Below are 24,427 nucleotides of genomic sequence, written 5' to 3'. Positions count from 1 at the left end.
CCATATTTTCTTCAATTTATAATTTTCCACCTCTTGAATATTCACCACAATTTCTTCCAATTCTACAAGAAAATTATAAAAAAAGTAATTGATGGAAAAACACTAACAAAAATACATATGTGATTTACCTGTGAATCACATGTAATTCATATGTGAATTACATGTGAATCACATGCAATTCATATGTGATTTACATGTAATTCATATGTAAATCATTAACAATGTGATTATAAAATTTGATTTTCACATTTGATTGTATCTTTTAAAATTCAAATGTGAAATCACAAGAAATTTTTTTAAAAAATATCGAAGAACACTAACTCAAAATGTATGTGTGCATATAGACGTAATTCATATGTAATTCACTTGAAATTTACATGTGAATCACGTGTAATTCATATGTAATTCACTTATGATTTACATGTGAATCACGTGAAATTCACTTGTGATTTAAATGTGAATCACATGTAATTCATATGTGATTCACTTGTCATTTACATGTAATTCATATGTGATCTACTTGTGATTTACATGTGAATCGCATGTAATTCACTTTGTGATTTACATGTAAATCACGTGTAATTTATATTTGATTCACTTGTGATTTACATGTGAATCGCATGAAATTCATACGTGATTCACTTGTTATTTACATGTGAATCATGTGTAATTCATACGTGATTCACTTATGATTTACATGTGAATCAAGTGTAATTCATATGTGAGCCACTTGTGAATCATGTGTAATTCATATATGATTCACTTGTGATTTACATATGAATCACGTGCAATTCATATGTGATTCACTTGTGATTTACATGTCAATCACATATAATTTAAAGGCTCAAAAGTTGTTATGTTGTGAACAAAAACAATTCAAGTTAACAATTTACATGTGAATCACATGTAATTCATATATGACTCACCTGTGCTTTACGTAACCAAATTGATAACTATTTATCCCAAGTTGTTTCCAAACTCCTAGAGTAGAACAAGCAAAGATAACAAAAAAAATTGTGCGTTATATATATATATATATATATATATATATATATATATATATATATATATATATATATATATATATATATATATATATATATATATGGTATACGGGAAATAGTTGGAAGGGACATCTTAAGTATCTTTCTTTAATAGCAAAATATCCATTAAGTGTGCAATGTAACCACCTGCCATCATTAGATTTTCAAAAAAGTTAAGTCCAAATGTTTATTTATAGAGAGATAACCAAAAAAAACTTAGATAAAACCTTTTTTCATGAATCTTTTTAAATTCCGCAAAAAATATTAAAAAGGTAAAATAAATCATATAAATATTATGTCAGAAATAGCAAATTCCAAAATATTATGATAAATGTTAAACATGTGGTGGTTTGGTGTTATACCCTTACCTTTTTAAAAGTCGGAAACATGATTATTACAAGGTATATTCATATGTGAGTAGAACATGTAATATGCATTCACATGTGAATTATATATCATGTAAAATTCACATATGAATATTACATGACATATTCACATATGGATATACAAATATGATTGAAGAATAAGCGGTTAATGAATGAAAATTGGTATTATTCACATGTGAATATTCATTTAAGCGTCATCAAGACTTCTGTTTATTCAAATAAACCACTTTCATTCATTAACAGTTTATTCTTCAATTAATTCATATTTGAATTTAAACATTATATATATATATATATATATATATATATATATATATATATATATATATATATATAAGATCTTTATACTTTTTTTTGTTCACCCAATCCAAAATAAGAAGCCATCTTCATATTACCATGTATATTGATTACATATATGTACTAAATTAAGAACATGTAGACATGAAGTTACGAAATATAATCCTTCCATAGGAGCATGGGCAGCTCCTTTGAATAATGTCACCACCAGCCAAAATGCATCTTCTTCACTCATGTAAAGCAACAAAAGACTAGCAAAATATCCTCTTATTCACCGAATGAAAAAATTGAAACCATTTTGATACATGTAAGTCTTGTCAAAAATGGCTAGAGATGTTCCTTTACTATTTTCTTTAGACATGTTATAATCATTTTTTCTGTTTTTAAATAATTAAATAAAAAAAACCTAAATGAACCATATTTCCCTTACCTTCTAAATCTCATGAACTAAATTGAACTTATGCCTTTAGCTGCTGCGATGAACTCTTAACATGATCATCTTCTTAACCTCTCGACGTCTTTTTTTTTTTGCTTACTCGCCATCTTCCTTGTTGCAATTGGCTATAAGCATCAAGTAGTTTTATTGATTTATTTGCTAATTAAACATTCAGTGCTTGTTACAAACTGATAAATAGCTTTAAAAATTTTAAATTGTATAACTCCAACATGAATGTTAGTTTCCTCAAATAATTCCAATACCTATATAAAAAATCAAAATTTATTTAACCAAGGTTATTGTTTTTTTAATTTTTTAAATCACTAATTGTTTGTTCTAATTTATATATTCAAACCTTGAAAAAGTGAGATCATTGGCAAGTTGATGAGGGAAAACAACAAGTTGATGAGGAAAACAGCAACATGAGCTGATTTGATATGCCTTTAATCAGCACCTATAAAAAGGAGAGGTTTAAGCAATTGAAAGTGATTAAGTGGATATACATAATTGCATATACACATATTTCACGTTGTTTAAAATACATATTTCTTGTCTTAGAAAATAAATATAATAAAAGTATATTTTTAGTTATTCTTGGTGAATAAAAAATTAAAGTTCTAATTTTTTTTATAAACATCGATGTTATTGGAGACTATGAAAACTGTAATTTATATATATAGCCAAGCATTCCAATCCTTCAGCTCAAGGAATGCTCATTCCAAACACTACCTTAGGGTTTAGGGTTATAGAACAATCAAAGAAATAGAAAAATACTAATAGAAAAATGCATTACTAGCTAATTCTTCAGCTTGACCAATGCATGAGACAACGGTTTAGTCTACACCAAACTAGCAAACACTACACAAATTTCCAAGATCAGATTACAAAACCAGAAGTTGTATCCCTCTTAAATTACTTTTCAAATGTCATTGCAGAAGAATGAATATATATTTTTTAGGTCAAACCTTACACTTTCACATTTGAAATTAACCTGAATGATCTACCAAATTTAACCTAAAACTAGTTTCCGAGAGTAGGAATATCATAAAGTTACATGTAACCACCGATATTTTCCTCTAAATTAATCAATTTTGGACCTAAATACTCTATGAGTAACCTCAAAAGTCAAACATCAGAGAGCGAATACATTTAACTGCAAAAAATTTCAATAAATTCAACTCAGATTAGGTGCGACACTATTTCCCCTGTTTACCGGTGTAACAAAACGATCAATATCATAAACAATGAGAATCTTCAGCAAATGATACTTATAAAAAACCATTGAACATCTCCATGAATGATTATAATATATCGGTGTAAAAATCACCTAAAACCTATAATTACTACTAACAATGAGGCACAAAAAACGAAGCAAAAGCATAAAACAAATGTATACATATTTCAACAACTTACGCAAAAGCGGATAGCTTTCAACGGTCTCAAACCACATTCCAGCTTCACGAGCTTCAACCATCGACTCCTCCCTTGTAAATCAAAGAACCACGCAAGCAACATATTTGACCATTTTTTATGACGACGTGATTCCGTAAACCAGTAGAATGATTCCGTTGAAGAATTCGGGATATCCGAATTCTTAATCAAATCGAGTTGATGAAAACTGATCTCAACTATAAAAACTAGGACTAGGAATACATGCAACAGATTGGACCATTGTTGTCCTTAAATTATAGATCTCTGAACACATGACTGTCTCGGAAGCATCATCTTGTTCCCCGACACTGCCGAAATTTAGTCGTGATTAGAAGGCATTATAGAGGGAGAAAAAGAAGAGATATTTGATAATATGGAGGTGCGATGTTGGTTTTGGAGAGAGAGGGAGGGGGGAGACAGATCTTTGACATTCATCTTCCTCGATTCAATGAATACGGGAGACAATTGACGGAGGAGACTAGGGATTTTGGATGTTGGTTCTGGATTGGAGAACGATCGAGAATGAGAGGGATGTTGAGATGAGCGAGGGATTTGGAAGAGAAAGAAGGCATCGATTGATTTGGGGGTGATGATCCGATTTTAGTACAAAAATGCCCTTCGATTAATTTATGTAACATACCCCCACGTTTAATCTTTTCAAATATTTACAAAAATACCACAAAACATTTTAACCATCTATTTCTTTGATTTAACGGCTCTTGTTTGGTTCTCGAGTTCTCATGAATCTATGAGTTCTCAAATGATCATCACTCTCTCTCTCTCTCTCTCTCTCTCTATATATATATATATATATATATATATATATATATATATATATATATATATATATAGGGTTAGGTTATTGTATTCTAACTATCCATTATATGCATGTAGGATTGATTGTAGACCAATCATTTTAGTTATTTTAAGAAAGTAATTAATGAATATTACATGTTGAAGATATAATGAGTATTAATTAAATCTTCAATATTTAATATGTATTAATTACTTTCTTAAAATAACTAAAATGATTGATCCAAAATCAATCTTATCTGCACACAATAGATAGCAGAAACATTTGAACCTAACTCTCTCTCTCTCTCTCTCTCTCTCTATATATATATATATATATATATATATATATATATGGCATAAATATCTTCATTTAAAACTATAATCACATAGGTTTTAGTTATCATCATACAATGAATGAGAAGGCAAACGGGCAACAAGTTGCGCCGCTAAGCCCTTTTGTATGGTAAACCAATTGTTTTGAAGACCACATCAATAGATCTAGGGGATATAACATGGCTATGCATGATCCGTTGTAGTCTACTAAGAAGCTCCACCACATCCGGCGCATAGAAACCAAACGTATCAAATGCAAATGGTATGAACGCGTGTTGATTTTCCATGTACGGTTTCTTATGTTTGGTGACTTTGCATGTAGCAGCTTTTAATGCAGTTTGTCCCGCCGTGAAACCCCCGACCCTCAAACTTATGAGAGGGGATACCCCTGTAAGGTCCACATATGCGTGTTTCCCTCCAACCCATCCAAAAATCAAAATGTCAGCCGGTCTAAGGGTTGTCCTTCCTTCTGTCGGGTCTGTCAGGAAATTCACAGGAGCCTCTTTCTTGACGGAAACCCCGGCACGCTTACATATGTCGACCAAAACATCCTTAACCATATTGTGTCTGTATTTGAACCCCTGGAGTTCTTTGCAATGAACTGCATGCTCGCCGAAAGAGTCCAAACATGCCTTGTGGCACACCGGACATATCCCATCGGCCGGGAATATTGAAATCATAAGTAGATATCTGAAGATGGTACGATACTCCACCGACGACGTATATTGGCCAAGCCCATCTATAGAGATAGTTAGAAGAAAAATAAAGTTATATCATATATGTTTTAATGTTAATAATCTTTTTGTCGGTTATTTCAAATTGTATTAACTTCTAAAATAAGCTTTCATTAAATATATTTTATATACGTTTAATTTTGGAAAAAGCGAGATCAACATCATGACTTTTATAGTTTTATAGTCATTCTTTATTTTTTAGAAAAGACTAATGTTTTTTATTGAGCAAGATTACATTTTGTCATAAAAAATATTCAACAAAGTAGTTTCGTAATATTCAACGGTATATCCATTTGTTCTTTCTTTTTTTTTTTTTTTTAAAAAGAAATTTCTCTAACAAGTATTTTCAAGCTAGTTTATTGGTACACAAACTAATGCCGACTATGAGAGAACCTCCAACACCACAAGAATTGAATGATGTTAGGATTTAAACATGAGTAACCACAACCCAAAAACTAGTAACATCTTCACTTTGTTGTGTAAAATAGGAAAAAATAGCTTAATCGCATAAATAAATCATTAGCCAATTTCGAAACAATCATAGAATTTATCGTTAAGAGGAATATATATATATATATATATATATATATATATATATATATATATTACCTTATAAAGCATCTTTGGTCAAATGCTGAATTTTAAGTTGTACAAACAGTATTACAATATTGACAACTAATTTATGCATTAATAATATTACAAAAAATTATGAAACTAATTTGGTCAATGTTGACTTAGTATTTCCTCATATTCAGCAAATTGAATCGCTCTACTATATAAACTCTATATAGCATCTCCTATTCGCCATTGTATAGACACTAGAAATTCGTCCGCTCCTTCGATTGCCTCCTGTTTCAAGGTAGTCTTCTTCCATTGGAAATTTTATTTTCTTTATTGCTTTGTTGTAAGGTATTTCATTGCTATACCACCACCCTTTTCTTCACTAGGTGAATCATTGCAAACCACGCCACTAGCACTCCAACGACCACCGACAATCATAACAGCTCCCCTTTCCATCGACCATCGCCATCAGGTTCACCGCCCACAATGACCTTCACCACCGCCGTCACAGACCGTCTTCGACATATTAGTAACCACCACCGAACATCCACCTTCACCTATATTACACCTATACCTTAGTCTTATCGTATCTCTCCCTCTCTTATTCTTTCATCTGATTTTGTTCAATTGCTTCTTTTCTCTCTCTTGCTTCATCGATTCAGGTAAAGGCTTGAACCCCCTGTTTAAATCTTCATCAATTGATGGTGATTTTCTATTTCCATTTAAGATTTGGATTTACGCTTCGCCTCTATGTATTCGTTTTTATTCCCGTCAATCAATCAAATAATTAGAGTTCAATTATGCAACATAAACATAATCGATGGTTAGGCAGGTATGAGAGGTTGGTCCCTAAATACACTCAATTTAATGGACTTCAAGAACAATTGAATGCGATTTTTTAAAAAAAAAGGCCTTAATCAAAAGTTCATAGTGGCAGATCTTATAATTTGGAGATGATATGGGTTATTTGCAGGTGTTGCTTCTTCCCCAACCCTACAAATGTCAAGAAAAATGAATGATTAGTTTTCTATTAAGAGCATCAGGTCTATTATTCTATCATCCTTATTTTTTTAATTTATTTTTTCAACGGTTATGAAGTTTGTTTTGTTGCTACTGCACTTGTACCTTGGGTGAATGGTTTTGTTGCTACTTAGTTATGGAAGATGCCTGATGTTGTTGCTTAGATTAATGAATTGTGCAATTAGGTCCAGATACAGATCTTGAAGAAGCAAATCTTTTAAAAATATTTCTCATGTAGCGCTTTTGAACAAAAGTTTTTTAGTGAATACTTTTTGTTCTAACTGATAAAAATCAATGTTTTTAACTTGGACATGTAGAAAACCCAGTTTGCTTCCAAAGCTTTATATACATAATCATTTAAATCATTATATGTAAAATCAATATTTGGTATGAACTTGCATCAATAACTTTTTTTTCTTGATTTTGTTCATTTATGCATAGTATCTATCATATTTTATATTTATAAGACATTTATCTTACTTTAATGTTGGTTTTCAGTGATCAGGATGGCTATGAGGTTCTTCAAAAAGATGTGGATGGGTAAAATACAGTGAAGTTTTTTGTTCGCCTTTAAGAAACAACAATGTACTTCCTTATTTTTCGTTATTATAGCATTATACTTTTTTTTCTTATTACCATATTGTACTTTGTTTACTATGATTTTTTTCTTGGGTGGGTAGATTAATTTGATTTCTACATTGTCTTTTGGAATCCACTACATTACAGACCTGAAAATATTATATAGTATTAGTATCTTTTGAATTTGATTTCAGTACCTTGTCAGATTATTTTTGGTGTGGGTAGTTGATGTTGATCAAGGAGTAGTTCTTATTTCGGGGTGGATAAGTTGGTTTATTTATCGGTTGTCTTATTATTTATAAAGAGCACATTAAAAGAAAGGTATGTGAAGTTGATAAAATGGTAAGTCTTTCTAATGCAAATACATTATTTATTGCTAAATGGATGTGTGTGAATGTATGTGACTATGTGTCTTTGACTGTGTATATGTGACCATAAATGTGCAACAAAATCTGAACTAAAGCGACTCCTTGAGGATTTTGAGTTGATAATAAAGGCAAATGGACCTACCTTAACTAGTTCTTTCATAAAGGTGTTGTTTTAGCATCAATTTTCAAACTAATGCATTGACTTAATAAAATTGTCAAATAAAAAAACTAGAATTAGTGATTTATATTGCAAGAAAAATATAATTATATATTTTTCATAATATAAGATTATTATAAATTAACAAACTATTATTCTATGATAATATCATAAAATCATATATTAATTTGAAATAAACCATTATTGTTTTGCTAAAATCAATTAGAAATAAACATACCATTATTAATTAAAAGGAATTATATAAGGGATAACCCACTTATTATATTTTAAATCTAACAAAATACTTGTATTTTTAAGCCGAAAAACCTACCGGAATATAACATGTTAATCAAAACTTTGCAACCATAAAACCTTCTGTCATTTGTGATCAAATTTGTATTGTACATTATCAATTTGGAATATAACATGTTCTTTATAATATGACAAGATTTTATGATAATATCATAAAATCATATATTAATTTGAAATAAACCATTATTGTTTTGCTAAAATCAATTAGAAATAAACATACCATTATTAATTAAAAGGAATTATATAAGGGATAACCCACTTATTATATTTTAAATCTAACAAAATACTTGTATTTTTAAGCCGAAAAACCTACTGGAATATAACATGTTAATCAAAACTTTGCAACCATAAAACCTTCTGTCATTTGTGATCAAATTTGTATTGTACATTATCAATTTGGAATATAACATGTTTACAAAACAAAATTATCCTCCTCCACTTATATAACAATGTGTGTGTCGTTTTATAGTAATAATATTTCTCAAACCATTACATGTTCTTTATAATATGACATGTTTCCGAACGGAAATTAATCGCCAAAAAGAAATAAACGCCCAAAAAAACTCTTAATCAAAAGGAAACGATTGTGTGTCACTACAAAAGTATTAGTGAAACCTGACGAACAATTCAAATGCAGTGAGGTATACACATCAAATGTGGTGTATAAAGAAGTGTTGCATGATTAATAATGTACAACCAATCATTTGTTCGTTCATATTTTTAAACATTCCTAACTCTTCATTGTTTATTCTTACTGATTCGTATTTGTAAGCAAGACGCTTATTCATAATTTTTTGGATGTTGTAAAGTATTTGTGCAAAAGAACTAATCACCTTTAAAGGAAATCTACAGAAAAGTCCCAAATTTTTGGGAAAAGTTTCAATAAAGTCCTAAAAGTTTTTTTTAACAGAAAAGTCCCGATTATTTATCATTTTGTCCAAATTAACGAAAAAGTTCTTTTTTTATATTTGTACAACAAATAACAAATTATATGCTTTTCTAAAAATAATGAGATTGTTCCGTTCAAAAAAAAATTGGACTTTATTGAAACTTTTCCTAAAAGTTTGAGACTTTTCTATAAATTTCCCTTTCAATACGGATTTATGAAAAAACTATACACACCCGTCGCATGGCGCGGGTAAATGGCTAGTGTGTGTGTGTGTGTGTGTGTATATATATATATATATATATATATATATATATATATATATATATATATATATATATATATATAGGTTATAATGTAGATGGACAATTATTGTGTGGACGTGTGGACAGTGTTATTCTATAAGAATTACTAAGATAATAGGTTGTTTACTAATGTGATTACATTCAACCTCATACAACTATTGTCATTTTCAAGCATTCTCATTAATTCTTATTTATTTATGTTCTCACACATCGTTTTTCACTCATTTTCATTTTTATAAAATATGACTCAATAAACATTCTGACAGGATGAGAATAATAAGACAAAATTGCAAAAATGGTCCCTATGGTAAACAAAATTTTGAGGTTTTAGTCTAAGCCCCAAGTTTTTTGGATTTATGGTCTTTTTATAATGGTTTGTATGTGGAATTGGTCCCCGGACTTAACTTCCGTTAACTTGTTGTTGTTAACTCCCTCATGTGTCTCTCACATGAGGGTATATTTGTCTTTTTACTTCTAAATGACCATTTTTGCACTAAAAAAATATATCCCTCTTTTTTTTTTAAAAAAATTTATTTATTTATTTCTCTCTCTCTCTCTCTCTCTCTCTCTCTCATTTGAGTGTGTTTACTGTGTTAACACAAATACCATGGTTGCAGAAATCGGGATTAATCGGCGATTAATCGTGGATTAACCGTTTGACGTTCTCCAACCGTCGAGGATTAGGGCATTAATCGGAAATTTATGATTAATCAGGTTTGGCGGGATTAATCGGTCAACAAAAGTCAGAAAAAGTCGAAAAAAGTCAAAAAAAAGGTCAAAATTTTTTAAAAAATTCAAAAAACCAACTTTCTTTTTTTACTCAAAAATTTTCAAATTTTCAAAATTTCAGATATTATACCAAAATGTTCATAGTTTCCAATTTCCAAATTTCCAAATTACAATTTTTCTTATTTTCTAATTTTGAAGTACTTGTTTTTCTTAAGATATATTAATATTTAATTAAATTTAATTTTTTTTATTAATAATCTATGGTCTCCGATTAATCATTGATTAATCCCCGCCAAGACCGATTAATCTCTTAACACCAGTCGACCGTCGAGCTACCGTCAAGCGATTTTTACAACCTTGACAAATACACAAATCCACGACAATCCTCCTATCCCAAATCCACCACAATGTCTTGAACTTGAAACCCACCTTCATTCTCTACTCACTGGAGCATTCTTTGGAGCCGGAGGAGACGACACCAACTCCATCACAAATCTCCTGTAACCTCTGCAAAACTCATATTCCCACATCAACATCATGCAAGAAACCATGACTAACCAATAAAGAAAAAGAACAGATGAAATCAAAAGCTATCTAACCACAACTAGACATCAGAAGCCTAAACCGATTATTAACCACATATATAAACCAGAATCAGAAGTTTAAATTGATTATTACTAAAGGTGGATATGAAATCAGCTCGACAATAGAAAATAGGTGTGATTGTCTAGAAAACACAACCCCGAACACCTCCTTCCTCGCATAATTGTTGGATCAGAAAAGAAAGATCAATCCCCATGTGATTGTTACTATCCTTCTCAATCTCTACACCCCAATTGAAGGCCGGATCGTTGGAGATCAGTTTCAATCTCACCCTCCACCTTACCAATCGACTTTAATGCCAAACACCCTCTCTTAAGTCGCTAATCCGCCTTGGCCCTTTTCTCTTTTGCTTTTTCAGTCGGACACCCTTCTCCCTCCTCGCGATTTTTGATCCATCACCAGACAACCTCTCTTGCTGCTTCGTCTATTCTTTTCTCAATCTGATGAAAACGAAGGCACCTCCCCTTTTTTATTTTTGATCAACCAAAAAACTCGTGGTTTAAACTAAAACCCTAAGAATTTGCATACCACAGAGACTATTTTTGCAATTTTGTCGAATAATAATAAAAAAAAAATCTATAATAACTTTATAGATGATCTAATTAGTGAGATTGATGATAATGACAATAGTTATGTAAGAAAGAACGTATTCACATTATCAAACAATATATTTTCTTTGATATTCTCACAGAATAGCACTGTCCACACATTCACACAATAGAAGTCAATACACATTTGAACACACACACACACACACACACACACACACACATATATATATATATATATATATATATATATATATATATATATATATATATATATTATCAAACTAAAAACAATACTTCTAAAACTACAAACAGAGATCACATCTAAACATTTTGAGACCTATCGACAACAAAACACAAATGGGAAGGAAGAAAGATCATTAAGGGAGGAGGTTGTTTCTTAAAATCTAGTGAAGTTAATAATTTAAATATGAATTTAACATGAAGAGAAATTAAATATTTTTCTATTTTTCTTTCTAATTATCTTGTTATCAATTTAAAATGATGAGAAGTATCTAAAAATATAATTAATTTTTATCAAAATATAATATTTGTCATCATATTTCATATTGATAGTAAGATATATATATATATATATATATATATATATATATATATATATATATATATATATATATATATATATATATATATATATATATATATATATATATATATATATATATATATAGAAAGAAATAGATAGTAGGATATTTGATTTCTCTAACATAAAAGATAGAAATATATAATCAACATTTAAAATTACATTAATTATGTACCCGATTTGTATTATACACACTACCAAAACAAAATTAATGAATAGTAAGATGGCGAGTTTATTATTAAATATTTTGCTTTCTAGAAAAAATAGAATATAGAAGCATTAGTTGTTCGTTAGAAAAGTCTTGATTTTTTTTTTCTTTTGCACATGCACACTTGTCTAAATAATAAAGAATAAGTGAAAATCAATAAATAAGTTCTAAGAAGGGAGGTGATATTTTCTTATTGATACATTTGAAAACAAGGTATTTTGATTTTTATATCTTTAATTTTAATTGTAAAGAAAGAATTATGATGACCATATACTAAACCTTTTTCATTAACATACACTAAATAAAGATCCACGGTTATATACTTGTACTCACACATAATTCTATCAATTTTATCATTTTCATTTCAATTGTCAAATTCCATAAAAACCAATCTACTTTGAATTTTTTTTTTTTTGAAATATTTGTTTTGGCTTAGTGAGTTTTTTTTGGTAATGAATTGTAAAAAGCAACCGGAAAACTATTTTTCTGGCAAAATACTAGTTATATAAAAAAAAATCAAAATTTTAATGGTCAATAACATATTCTTTTAGAAAATTTTGCAAAGCAACACTATTAAGGTTATGTTTGGCACTCTAAAACTAACTTATTTTTCGAGTTTTTTTTTAAATTTTCATGTTCTTATAAGCTAACTTTTTAAAAAACTACTTAAACTAGTGTTTTTTTTTTTTTTTTTTTTTTTTCTAAATATACTCTTAATTAATTATAAACATTATTTTTTTAAATTAGATTTTATGTCATTTTATATATTTTAGCTAGCATATCACCTAGTTTTTTTATTAAACCTTATTTTTTTATCAACTAGCTTATAAACTAATAGTTAGCTTTTTAGTTAATACACCAGACATAACCTAAGACTTTAGAGGTTTAAACTATTTTTTTTATTTTCAAATTACTTTTTTTTTTCGATCACATCTTTTTCTCCATCATCTTTATTACAAAATCTTCATTTTTTAACAAAGATTGGTTTTTGTCCCTTTCCATCATCTCTATTATATAATTTTAATGTATATATTTAACACGAATAGCTAATTTGAAACTTACGAATTAACCATAAACACGTTCAGAACTTAACCCAAAAACACAAAGAAGAATTTTGAATATCATGCATAGGATTTGAGAATTTTTGCATATTATATGAATTTTCGAACCTCCTGAAAAAAAAAATGTTATTTAAATTCACGTTTTGTAAAAAAAAAAATAGTTCAAAATTTATAAATTTTCAAATCCCGTTGTCATTTGCATAAAAAAAACTAAGTAAAAATGGTTATTGGCTTCTAATAATTAACCTTGTATCACGTCAACTTGTACTACATTGACTAATTATCTTAATTGATTTCATTAAATTTAAAAAATACAAATACAGACTCCAAACGAATTTCAAAGAATCAACAATCTAAAACCCAAAATTTCTTTAAATAATCTAAAGTGTTGTATTTTCTAGTTACTATATTTAGTTGTTGTATGGAGGGCGAATGAATAATCATTAGAAAGACTTTAACAATACAAAATAATAAAACACCAGACCATTACAAGACTAAATTAAAAATAATAATAATTAAAAAAAAAAAAAAAAAAAAAAAAAAATCTTCCTCTGCATGCCAGCTCATCGCCTACCACCCCGGCGCGTGGGTCCCGACCGTGGACCCGGATACTTGGAGAACTGCAGCCTCAGATATGCAGAATCAGGATCATGTTCATCCATCTTATAACCTATTCACCAAAATAATCAAATAAATAAATAAATAAAATGATGTAATAGAAAGAAATGAAAGTAAGATTCTATAATACACAAATAAAATGAAGTAAATTGCTATCTCTTGCATTTAGCCTTAAAAATCATTACCTTGTAAAGCACTCATTGCAGTTGCTGCACAAGCGGGAGTACTAAAATCCACAAAGCTAATGATAACAGGATCTCCATTTCGCTGCTACAAAGAGAAAAATAATACAAATTTAATTTGTATTAAATAAAAGTAGGATATTTATATAAACATATTAATGGAAGTATGATGCTATTTCTTGCATTTAACCAATATAAAAATATAAGTAGCAAAGAAGAAAACAAATAAAATCAAATTTGGTGTTGTGAATTTTGGCTTACATGTTTTGATTCCTTGCTTACAAGTCGCACTTCTTTATACCCAACAAAAGGACGAAATATATCTTGGTACCAAAGTAAAAGAATGTGAGTATTTCATTTAATATTGTACAAAAGACACGAGGGGCATTTACGTCTTTTGCATACAGGAGAGGTTGAGAGATCAAGAGCAAGTCTTTGTCCCGCCTTTTTGAATGGGACAAAAACTTGCAATTTTTGTCACATTAATATCAGCCTCAGTCTTAGTCCAATGCATGTAAAATGACCATATTGCCCCTCTCCCGCATAACAAACAGGCAAAAAGGATATTTCAAATGATGAAGGAGGAGGGCATTCACGTCTTTTTGCACAGGCGAGAGATCAAGAAGTCAAGAGAGAGTCTATGTCCCACCATCAGTTCAGTCCTAGTCCAATGCATGTATAATGACCATTTTGCCCAAGTCCTGCATAGCAAACGGGTCCCAAAGGATATTTATGATGATGAAGATTAGGAGGGCAGTCACGTCTTTTGCACATATGAGAGGTCAAGGGTTCAGTAACCCGTCCGTCTCTGTCCCACCTTTTTCAATGGGACAAAAAATTTCAATTTTTTGCTATCAGCATCAGTCTAAGTCCTAGTCCAATGCACGTAAAATGACCATTTTGTCCCTGTCCCGTGGGACTCAAAAGGATACAAGCCACCTCTCTCCTCGTTAAAACTTTTTGAACGTGACAAAAACTTTCAACTTTTGTCCCATTACCATCAGTCTCAGTCCTAGTCCAACACAAGTAAAAAAATGACCATTTTGCCCCTGTCCTACATAACAAAGGATACGAGCCACTTCTCTCTTTGTGCAATTTGGTGGGAGTCCCTCAATGTAAAGGGTACTTGATGCATCAGCAGGAAGAGGCAAAGTTTCACGTACACCTCTACCCATCATATTCATATCAACAGGTGAATGATGATGATGATGATGATGATGATTATGATTATGATGATCCATTTGAAGGGCTCGACCATTAGGTCCATGATCAAGGCCCATGGGCCCAACACGGGTCATTGAAATCGGATCCGATAAAGGAAAAGAATGCATTCCACCACCAATTTCCCTTCCTACCCCTGACACAACACCATAGCCACTACCTTCCCCCGATGAAAGCTTCTAAATTAGTCATAAACAAGAACATGTAAGCAAACTAATCAAATAACACAACATTCATGTGCTCTTTCTTTTTGACTTAATAAAAAAGTCAAGAAAATGAGATTTTTTAAGATTATTTATCCAGACAACACTTCATACAAGGTGGACTTAAAAAGAAAAAAAAAAAAAAAAAAAAGGGATTACTGCAGTTTGGAGGTAGTGATCATATGCAGATCCAATTGTCTTTGTGTCCTTTATAGCATGACTGTGGGCCCCTCCAAGATCATCATTTTGTGGCAAATAATTATTAGGCATTTCATAAGAGAATGGTAATCCAGCAGGTGGGAGGTCTGCATTTATCCATAACAGGTTATAAATTAGCCACTTATTAAGTATTATTACAGTTATATGCCACTTGCTATAACAGGTTATAATGGTATATTTTAAACAACCATTAATTGATTATAATTGGTTACCTTCTAGACATTAAAATGAGAATAATGACTAAATGAGCACATATACAATATAATTGGTTGCTAAATACCTAAATCATTAAATGAGCACATACGGAATCGTTTGTTGCTAAATCTTGACATAAACCCTTCTTTATGCTCAAATGTTAAAGAACTGATATTTTGTCAACTAAAAATTTAGAATGTTAAATTCTAGAAAATCAAGATCAGGCCTGGTTGAATGTTGTTACATAGAAGAAGCATTGAGATTGAAAGTAGTGGGATATGGATCACAAAGATCTTGGGTGGATTCAAGTACTTTTAGACAATTGATTCAGGATATTCGAAGTCACCCCTAGACTACTGGAACGGATCCAGATTCCAGGAAATTGACATGTGTATTGCACCATGATTACATCAAAGTTAATTAGCTATGCGATTTTACATGTGTGATTCAAAGCATCAATCTTGCATACCTATATAACAAAGTACTACCAATAATCAAACAAAAAAGCTAATAGAGATCAATTGGTATCTACCATAATCAGAACGAGGTCGTTTAAGCAGTGAGGCTGAAGAATATAGTTGCTGTTGTTCGTGCTGTTGTTGTTGCTGCTGCTGCTCTCGTTGTCTACTCCAATAGCCATCTGCCATTTCTGCTGTAAATTCAGCTTGTGCAAGTAAAGTATCGAATCAAACGAAAGACGAAACTGAAAATCCGTGAAGAAATGCGATAATTGAAGGGTAATTAGCGAGAATCCGAGTTAAGTACCTGGCACAGGGTATAGAACCCTAGGGTTTGCGTGTTGTGCCCTGTCGTTAAAGGGCAAACAGAATCAAAACTGAAGGCTTCTCTCGTTAGGAATTTGGATTGCGGATGCAGTTTGAAGCGACTCAAGAGAAGTCAAGTGGCAACGACGCACGTCCACTCCGTAGACGTGGATTTGTTACGCTATTGGCCCCTAGGGTTGCATAATTGTGGTGACTCCAAACGTGTTGGTGGTAGGTTCTTTTCGTTACAAAAAAATTATGGGATAATCAATCAATATCATTAATTGATTATTTTTTTTTTTGAGAAATTTACAAAAATAGTCATTTACACTAATGACATTACAAAAATAGCAAAAAAAATCGAAATTACAAAAATAGCCAACGATTTCGCAGATGGAGATGCCCCATCTGCAAAATGAGCTTCTCATCTGCGAAAGTACAAGCACCTAAAGCACAGTTGTGCTTTACGTGCTTGTACTTTCGCAGGTGGTTTTAATTTTTTTTTTTAATATTTTTGCTGTATATATAGGGGTAATTTCGCAGATGGAATAGGTCCATCTGCGAAATACTCTCACTCTATCTGCGAAATCGTGGTATTTTTTGTATAATTTTTTTTTTTTTTTTTTTTTTTTTTTTTTTTTTGACTATGAAATGAATTGGTTTGACTACGAAATCATATTGCTATATAAAAAGTTTTGTAGAAATTATACAAAAATTATAATTTCATAGTCAGACTTAAAAAAAAAAAAAAAAAAAAAAGTATACAAAAAATACCACGATTTCGCAGATAGAGTGAGAGTATTTCGCAGATGGACCTATTCCATCTGCGAAATTACCCCTATATATACAGCAAAAATATTAAAAAAAAAAAAAAATTAAAACCACCTGCGAAAGTACAAGCACCTAAAGCACAGTTGTGCTTTAGGTGCTTGTACTTTCGCAGATGAGAAGCTCATTTCGCAGATGGGGCATCTCCATCTGCGAAATCGTTGGCTAATTTTGTAATTTCAATTTTTTTTGCTATTTTTGTAATGCCATTAGTGTAAATGGCTATTTTTGTCATTTTCTCTTTTTTTTTGAAAATTTATTATAAAACTATTATTTATTATATTTGTAATATATTATGTTTGTAAAATTACTTAAGAATAGGTTTATAAAAAAGAAATTATGAATATGAATTCATTGAGAAACACAATAAAATAGTACAAAAAAAAAACGATAATTCTATATAAAATATAACGGCCAGTTCACTCGATGCAATTTGACATGGTTTTAAAATAATATGAAATAGACATTGTATCTCAAACCTCTATATAATTTATACTAAGATCGTTTTTATGTTAAAATATCAAACTATACACTAAGTATATTATTATATATAGTGTTGGTGTATATTGTAACATTGAATATAATGTTATATTATTCATCAACACTATCTTTTTACAGTATAAAAGTTGGATAAAATATAATATACCTACAATAATTTTTTCGATGTTAAGTATAATTTAAGAAAGAATTTAGTTGTTGCATTATTTTTATACTATAATTATAATTATAAGTTTAGTATAAAAGCTAGTGTTAAGGATTGGAAATTATCTAAAATCTAATACAAATTTAGGAAACAAACAAATCTCACAAGAAATAAATGATTTATTAATGCATCTCCCTAAATACGGTCGATTGACTCGCTTTTTGTCTCCTTTTGATCAATGATCGTGTATCCTCTAACGAGATGGGCTCGTGTTTTTCCCTAAGTCGGGAAACTAGTTGGCATCTGTTTCTAAAAAGAAATCGCACTTTCAGTGTTTGTAATTGCATAAGAGATCAATGAAACTTATGAATGTTTCGTTCGGAATAAATATTATATTCCCGTCAGACAGTTAATTAGTATATAGATCAACCCTAAGTGGTGTTTCTTAAGACAAGAAGACATTGATTAAACAAACGTATCGAAAGTCCCATCTGGATGGTGAAACTGACAACTTTCGGTTACGGTTGATTGCTTGGAGAAGGTGATCTCTATGCATAGGCATTCATAGGCTTCTATGGTTCTACCATAGAAGATTCTAATATGATATATTCCTTTGGATGTGAAAATCAATAGTAATTTAATATATAAAGTCGAATAGTTAAAGGGTTTTTTTATATACAATCATGTTGGTTAAAAACTTATTACAAACAAAGTAGGAGTTAAACCAATAATTAATCCGGTAATTACACTTCCTTCAAATGTTAATCATGAAATCTCCTTTGATACTTCTTGCTTCTTCATCTCTTTGTCTTTAATTGGAAAAATGATTCTTTTCTCTCGTAAACAAACACAAAAATTACCGTAGTCGCAATGAAATCATCCAATATGATTGTGTGCTTTTTTTTCCTTGGGTCTACATGGTTGTGTAAATGTCCTTTGTGCCCTTCCTTTCACACCATTGTGTGGATTCAATGAAACTTATGAATGTTTCGTTCGGAATAAATATTATACTCCCGTTAGACAGTTAACTAGTATATAGATCAACCCTAAGTGGTGTTTCTTAAGACAAGAAGACATTGATTAAACAAACGTATCGAAAGTCCCATCGGGATGGTGAAACTGACAACTTTCGGTTACGGTTGATTGCTTGGAGAATGGTGATCTCTATGCATAGGCATCCATAGGCTTTTACGGTTCTACCATAGAAGATTCTAATATGATATATTCTTTTGGATGTGAAAATCAATAGTAATTTAATATATAAAGTCGAATAGTTAAAGGGTTTTTTTTTTATATACAATCATGTTGGTTAAAAACTTATTACAAACAAAGTAGGAGTTAAACCAATAATTAATCCGGTAATTACACTTCCTTCAAATGTTAATCATGAAATCTCCTTTGATACTTCTTGCTTCTTCATCTCTGTGTCTTTAATTGGAAAAATGCTTCTTTTCTCTCGTAAACAAACACAAAAATTACCGTAATCGCAATGAAATCATCCAATATGATTGTGTGCTTTTTTTTCCTTGGGTCTACATGGTTGTGTAAATGTCCTTTGTGCCCTTCCTTTCACACGATTGTGTGGATTTTAAGGCATGCATCTATATGTTTGTGTCAATATGTTTGTGTCTATATGTTGTTGGATCGCAATCTTGTGATTTCTATTTTTCGTTTCTCTCTTTTGGCGCCTGAAAATAGTCCCAACGGATCCTCAAATGTTCCAAACCATGTCCCACGACAATAAACCAACTCCACACAAGTACACAAAAGTCCCAGAAAGCAATGAAATGCATCATGTGAATGTGTAAAATGCAATGCAAAAAGACAAGGAAAACATGTTAAAATATGCATAATTGTATACAAGGGCAAGTGTATTTAAAATAGGAGGATCTATTCATATGTCGTAAGTGCTATTAACTTTTTCAGATCATGCTTATTGTTGACAAGGCTTAAAATGCATCCAATACATATAAAAGAATGGTTTTGTTTATGAATCTAAATTAATTATACTAACAACGCCGCAAAACACATTTAGAAATAATTATATATGTATAATGGAGTCCCACTAATCACACCTGCCATGAGTGCAAGAGAAACCTAATAATCATTCCAAACAAAGGCATGGGAAGATTTAATTATTTAACAATAATAACTCTTTTTTTAACCCAAGTTGCTTCCATAATAAAATCAAACAGTCTATTCCACAGATTGAATGGTTAAAATTAAGTTCTGTTAAAAATCCAGACAAAATAAGAATGCAATGTATTTTATCAAAGCGTTAATGAACTCGTGTTACAATATTCACAATATTAATGTATCTATATTTTTATGGATCACGTACAAGGCGAAAACACAACCCTTAAACTAAACTTCCTTGTACAAAATAAGAATGCAATGCAATGTATTTTATCAAACGTTAATGAACTCGGCTCTCACTCATCTCACTCATGTAGTTTTTTTGGTTTATATAGAAGCCAATGAATGCTCTTATCTTCAAGAAAACAGGAATTACATTGAAAAAATCGGTAGATGAAATTTAATTTAATCTCTTCAATTGGCTAAAACATTGAGCAAAATTATTCAACATTGATTAGTATTCTTGGGGTGTTGCTCCCCTTTGATTGTTTGCTCTTTTTAATCATCCCATATAATTTTTTTTGCTAGCTCGTTTACATTGTTTAGTTAATATATCTTTCCGTCATTCTAACAAAATGTATTTTCAGTCACTTGTATAGATCCATTTTCTATATAAAAAAAACTAAGAAATGTGCATAGAACATAAAATGAGTCCTAAATCGAAAATAACTAAAGGTAAAACAGTTTCGATTATTCTAAATTTATCTAAAAAGAAACCAAAATATTCGGTCCACTTCGATTTTAAACACACACAAATATCAAGAACCGAACCGTTTGATATTAAACTATGCTGTCTAGTTATATTGCTCAATAATTTTCAATTAATATTTAACAAAATACATGTTTATTTTACTAAAAAGCATATACAAGCAGAAAAACAACTAAATTAACAGATCTAAAAAAAAACCAAAACTCAAAACACAGTTTTGTAAAACTCCGACCAATGCATTATGGCTTGGTTTCACTTTTATGCTAACATTGAACCGAGCCCTAATGTTAATTTTTAATTTTAATTTAACAAGTATAATTAAAAAAGAAAAAGCATTGAGAGTGATTGAACAGTGTTTGGTGAGCTTCCCCTTCCAAGTTTACACATACACCCCACTTAGTTTATTTTATTACAAAAGGGCCCCGCATATGCATCATTCATACCAATACCTTGGTCGCTCACCTACACAATCTTCGTAGCTCGTCATCCCAAAATTCTGAGCCGATTACCGATAACGAGAACGCTTTTTTTTTTTTTTACTTTTCTTTTTGTCACGCATGCTTCGAGGAAAGATCGCCGTACTTAATAATCCTCGTTACCCTTCATTGATTATTACTTAGTTAATCAAAGTTTTAATGATTCAAATATGATATTATAATACCTTTTTTTTTTTATTGTAAATAAAATATTTTCTAATTCTAAAGCAATAATATTATAATTAGGGAATGCGTAACCACTATTTTTTTTTTGTTATATCAAATTTTAATTAACTATTTTGCTAACATGTTATCAAAAACATTTTCCAATCACTAGTTGTTTCTATTATTATTTTTTAAATTGTCTAATATGTTTTAAAAAATGAATAATACTTGATAGTAATATTTAATGAAACAAATATAGTACAATACAGAAAGTTAGAAAATTAAATACCTGGTTATTTCTTTGAAAATATAAAAAGTAATAAAAATATTGCATGCATAGTTAAAAATAAAAGTAAAAATAAAAATAAAACAAATTGAATGATCAGAAAATGATAAATATTTTAGAATTAAATATGATTAAAGAGTTATTAAATGAAGGGGTTTTACACCCAAAACTTCAAATATCATTTAGTACAATCTAAATGATTGATAGTAGTGTGACCAAATAATAAACATAATAATTTTTCAATAATATAAACTTGTTTTATTTGATTATATAGCATTAGGCTTTCAAAAAAACTTCACGTTGAATATGTTTTGATAATATATTATTAGCAAATAATTCGAGTATGAACGTTAGTGAGTATATATAATTAACATTTAAAAAAAAAATCATGCTTTAATTATAGCCTCTTAAAATCTTCCTGTTTAATATGTTATAAAACTGTTTTATGAAATAATTTGAGTTTGAATTTGATTGAATAAATTTCTGTTTATATTTTAAGTACATAAATAAAATTGGAGCATTTATATATTTTTCATAATATTTTGATGTGAATGATGTTAATAACTTCTTTTACTATACTTAATTATTTGAGATAGTTTCATAGTTACTTTTAAATAATTCAATATGTCTAGTGAAACTTAAGATATCACATACAATTTTGAAAAAAAATAAAATCTAACGCAAATCACAAAAATGGTCCATATAATTTCGTCAAAATCATAAATTTAGCCCAAATTTGTACATTATTCACATATCTACCTTAAAACTCTGAAACATGACATCCCCCTCTCCATGTCAAGAGTAGCCACCACCACCACCATCTGCATCCATCATCAACCACCACCACATCCCCGGAACCACCATCTTAGACCCATCATTACCTTGTCATTCTCATTATCCTCACCATCTCCCTCTCATTCTCCTCACCGTCTTTTTCTCATTCTCTTCCTATCATAGTCGATTCATGTCCCTTCTTATCGTATAATCTCTTTCAAGTTCCTCCTTTGAAACCCCTTTTTTCTCTCATCTCCTTCATCATGTTTAAAAACTTCAAAATGCAAAATTAAAAAAAAAAAAAAACATCATAGTTATAAATTTTAATTTGGTTACAATCTTCAAGCAAATTTTTAAAGAAATAAATTTGATTTGACACTATAATTTTCATTTTTCATGTGTAGATTAAGATTGTCTATCATGTTTAAGTGTAAATGGTGTTTAAAATATGTATTTTGGAGGTTTGGTTGCACATTTTGTCATGTATGTGATTGGAGCTTTTGAACCCATATTCTTGATATGGTTTAGTAGGGTTTTATACGGTGTCTTTGAAGTGTATTTAAATGGAGCTTTTGAACCCATATTCTTGATATGGATTGGTAGGGTTTTGTAAGGTGTCTTTGAAGTGTATTTAAAGGAGGTATGGAAGAAAAAAATGTTTACATTAATGGACACATTTTTCAATTTATCCAATTGATTTTCAAAATGGTGGTGGTAGGGTGGGATGGGTGCCTTTTATATTTGTAATAAAACATAAACACAGAAAAAAATTTGGTCATTTTTCACCGATTTAATGGTTGGTCATGGACGGTGTTAGCTAAGAGGAACCAACTTTGAATTTTGTGAAAATATATAAATACAATATATCAACTTTTCAAAAATTAGACGAAACTTAGGTGTCGTTTGTTTTGTCTGCGGATCACCTCTGCAACCCTCTGTAGTAGAAGAGAGAGATCAAACGGATGCAACATGTAATAAAAAATTTGTTTTTTTAACATCTGCAAACTGCTGTAATAAGTTAAAGTAAAATATAAAGATGTTTGAAGCAGATGGTCAAAATGTTGCACCACGCAGCACATGCGCAACAATTTTTAAGTTAGAATCTTTTGAAAAACAAACAGTTGTGAAGGGTCAAATATTACGGCCGAGCTGCACGACACAATAATAAGTGGTTAGAAAATGTTTTTAGGAAAAACAAACAACACCTTACTATTCTAACAAATTCTAACCGGATTATAAAGACAATTTATGTAATTTAGTCAAAATATCTAACTAAAGAAAGCTTTTTGTTTGAACTATTTTCAAAACTAAGCATGGTCAAATAATCTTCTCAACTTATTTACAAACTGATTATATCAATTCCTGTTAAAAAGAAAATGACACTTGACAATTATACAAGTTAAGTAAAAATGTAATTTAAATAGTTTAGATGGAGCAATTATCAAAACTTGTACAATATCAAAACAAAATTAATTCTTGATTACTTAAAGAAAATAAAATAGTTATGAAGTTATGTTACTATTTAATAAGATTGGCTTTAAATTATACTAATATATCGGAAATTATAACAGTGACAGAATAATTAGCATGTAGTATAAATTGGAAAACAGAA

General features: G+C 30.0%; 1 protein-coding gene and 1 long non-coding RNA gene across 7 annotated transcripts; one reads left to right on the top strand and one right to left on the bottom strand.

Moving 5' to 3' along the window:
• Positions 1–6,261: 6,261 nt before the first annotated feature.
• Positions 6,262–7,936, top strand: LOC111901956 (uncharacterized). 2 transcript variants are annotated; one of them, XR_006184002.2, is made up of 3 exons: positions 6,262–6,314; positions 6,403–7,059; positions 7,535–7,936. It is a non-coding gene; the product is annotated as an uncharacterized LOC111901956 (long non-coding RNA). The 2 variants fall into 2 exon arrangements; XR_002853644.3 differs by having other exon boundaries at positions 6,990–7,059; positions 7,535–7,934.
• A 5,814-nt stretch (positions 7,937–13,750) lies between these two features.
• Positions 13,751–17,017, bottom strand: LOC111901915 (nuclear speckle RNA-binding protein A). 5 transcript variants are annotated; one of them, XM_023897770.3, is made up of 7 exons: positions 16,800–17,017; positions 16,567–16,698; positions 15,780–15,925; positions 15,269–15,596; positions 14,458–14,519; positions 14,200–14,284; positions 13,751–14,066 (listed from the first exon to the last, which is right to left on the bottom strand). In XM_023897770.3, the coding sequence occupies exons 2-7, from the start codon at positions 16,679–16,681 to the stop codon at positions 13,960–13,962; spliced, it is 843 nt and encodes a 280-aa protein (XP_023753538.1). In that variant the 5' UTR covers positions 16,682–16,698; positions 16,800–17,017; the 3' UTR covers positions 13,751–13,959. The 5 variants fall into 5 exon arrangements, with proteins under 5 accessions (XP_023753538.1, XP_023753537.1, XP_023753541.1 ...); XM_023897769.3 differs by having other exon boundaries at positions 16,567–16,686; positions 16,800–17,016; XM_023897773.3 differs by having other exon boundaries at positions 16,567–16,683; positions 16,800–17,016.
• Between the last annotated feature and the right edge of the window lie 7,410 nt (positions 17,018–24,427).

The sequence above is a fragment of the Lactuca sativa genome, chromosome 6, assembly GCF_002870075.4.
Source record: "Lactuca sativa cultivar Salinas chromosome 6, Lsat_Salinas_v11, whole genome shotgun sequence".
Taxonomy (NCBI): Eukaryota; Viridiplantae; Streptophyta; class Magnoliopsida; order Asterales; family Asteraceae; genus Lactuca; species Lactuca sativa.
The sequence above is the reverse complement of the archived record's forward strand: the minus strand, read 5'-3'. Positions and strand labels throughout refer to the sequence as shown.

Bases quoted from the DNA above. Each gene is read 5' to 3' on its own strand.
- LOC111901915 (XM_023897770.3), bottom strand. From the start codon at position 16,681: ATGGCAGATGGCTATTGGAGTAGACAACGAGAGCAGCAGCAGCAACAA. The intron at 14,520-15,268 runs GTATCCTTTGTT...TTTGGTACCAAG, and splicing joins CACAAAGAGAGAAGTGGCTC to ATATATTTCGTCCTTTTGTT. The intron at 14,285-14,457 runs GTAAGCCAAAAT...TTCTCTTTGTAG, and splicing joins TAAGCAAGGAATCAAAACAT to CAGCGAAATGGAGATCCTGT.